The sequence below is a fragment of the Pteropus vampyrus genome, unplaced genomic scaffold (genome assembly GCF_000151845.1).
Source record: "Pteropus vampyrus isolate Shadow unplaced genomic scaffold, Pvam_2.0 Scaffold68, whole genome shotgun sequence".
In the NCBI taxonomy this organism is placed as follows: Eukaryota; Metazoa; Chordata; class Mammalia; order Chiroptera; family Pteropodidae; genus Pteropus; species Pteropus vampyrus.
Genome location: NW_011888849.1, coordinates 1,018,349 through 1,020,374, shown reverse-complemented (window position 1 = coordinate 1,020,374; position 2,026 = coordinate 1,018,349). Strand labels below are relative to the sequence as shown.

General features: G+C 42.3%; 1 protein-coding gene across 1 annotated transcript in view; it reads right to left on the bottom strand.

The window, feature by feature from the left end:
- Positions 1-966: 966 nt before the first annotated feature.
- MYOF (myoferlin) overlaps positions 967-2,026 on the bottom strand; it is a 139,345-nt gene continuing 138,285 nt past the window's right edge. Inside the window, exons 54-55 of the mRNA XM_023531470.1 lie at positions 1,817-1,926; positions 967-1,432 (exon numbers count right to left, since the gene is read on the bottom strand). Of these exons, the coding sequence (XP_023387238.1) occupies positions 982-1,432; positions 1,817-1,926 (561 nt within the window). The 3' untranslated portion in view covers positions 967-981. The remainder of the gene's footprint in view (positions 1,433-1,816; positions 1,927-2,026) is intronic.

The window sequence follows — 2,026 nt, the reverse complement described above, 5'->3', positions numbered from 1 at the left end:
TCTGCTCACTAGATGACAGGAGTGCCACCCCTAGTTGTGACAATCAAAATGTCTCTAGATTTTGCCAAACACCCTCTGTGGGGTGGGGGTGGGGGTGAGGGTGGGAGGTCGCAAAATATTTCCCAGTTGAGAACCACTGATCTAAATCAATAGAATTTAAATCAAGAAAAAGAAATAACTATGAAAAGTTTTTTAAACTGTCAAGGCAGATTGGACTACCCACAACTAGAAAATAATGTGCATGTACTCAGTTAACAGACTGAAAGTATTATATTGGGGAAAATGAAGACGTAAAATCTCTGCTATTGTGGTTGTATGGCTATGCTACTCAACATAAACTATATAATAATAATAATAATCTATATTATTACTAATTTGAATTGAAGTAAGAATTTGAATGCCAGGACTTTTCCTTCTTTATTTGGCAAAATGGTCTTAAATGCCCCCTCCTTGTTCAAATCATCCTCATCAATGGGCTCTTATGGCCATTAGTTCATATCTCTGTAACAGCTTGCCTCTCATAGTAAGTTACTTGTTCACCTGTTAGGTCGTCCTCAGGCTATAAACCACTTATGGGCAGAAATCATGCCTTGGTCATGTCTACACCCCAATTTCCAGCCTATAGTAGATGCTCAATAAAGTCCTTGAATGGAGAAATGAAGATACTACTTGTAGGCACACTGGCAAACTCCCCATCTGGACTCCCATTATGATTGGGGTGATAAAGGGAAATTTAAGGCAGAGGTTATATGATGTGGGCCTTAAAGAATGAATAAGGTGTTGATAGAAAAGACACGGGCAAAGGAACAGCACTGGCAAAGGCACAGCATTGGCAAAGACATCCTGGCAGGTAAGGGCAATACTTTTTTTCGGGGGGCCAACTATTTAGTTTGGGTGCAGTTCAGGGTTTGTGTAGACCTATAAGAATCCTAGATCTGGGGATCTGTGAATGCTAGGACAAGGAGTCTGAAGGCAGGAAGATTAGTTAGAAATGCTTGCTTTAGTCCAGACATATGTTGCTGAAGGCCAAGTGATTTCTCCTAGAATTCCTGAAATCCAAAGTTTTTTCAGGCCATGAAGTTTTGCTCGAAATTCATGAAACTCTAAGAATACAAGTCTAACCAGAGGACACATCACTTTAAATTTCCCAAGGCTGAACTGTTGTGTGCCACCACAACTGCTACGTAGGTCATTCTGAACAGCAATAAATGCAAGTACCCAGTTAGATGACCAACCACAATTCACACACACAAAAAGCCAAGACAAGGGGCTAAGGACTCTCACCGGTAAGGAGTACAGGAGCACGGCCACGAAGAGCAGCAGGATCAGCAGGATCAGCAGGCCGATGATGACCCACTTAAAGCGGCGCCACACAATGAACTTCATGGTCTTACACGGGTTGGTGAACCAGAGGAAGGAGGTTTCTGGTCGGCTGTGTTGCAAAGAAATGGTTTTACCTACCCAGCTCGGGAGGGACATATATTTTACCTCCAAGAATAACACAGTTTAAAGAATAATTAATGACATTTATAAAGTCAAGAAAAGATAGTATTCTCCTTAGTTGGCTGAGAAAGATTCTTGAAACTTTCATAGTTTCCTAAGATCCTGAAGGCACACTGGATTTTGGTTTCATGGGAAAGGACAATGGTTAAAATGAAGCCAGATCACCAACCTCTCCACCCCCACCCCCCACTATTAAGTACTAAATTAGAAGGACAACAGTTAATCCATTCCATTAAGCCAATTGGAATGGGGGGCTTTCAGACTGCAGGTGTTTGGGGGATCAGACAACGCTGAGAACAAAGAGGACTCTCACTTTGGTGGGTCCAGCTTGGGGTTCATGTTGGGTTCATCCCGTCCCTTCCCAGCTGGCCTCTCATCGGCCTCCTTCTCATTGAGGACTTCCAACGTCATCTCCACTTTCCCCTTCAGTAAAGCAGAACAGGTTAAACACATGACATCACGTTTCATAAATATTTTCACTTCAACCCAAGGAGTATTCCCCAAGCAATGATTTTTATTCTTG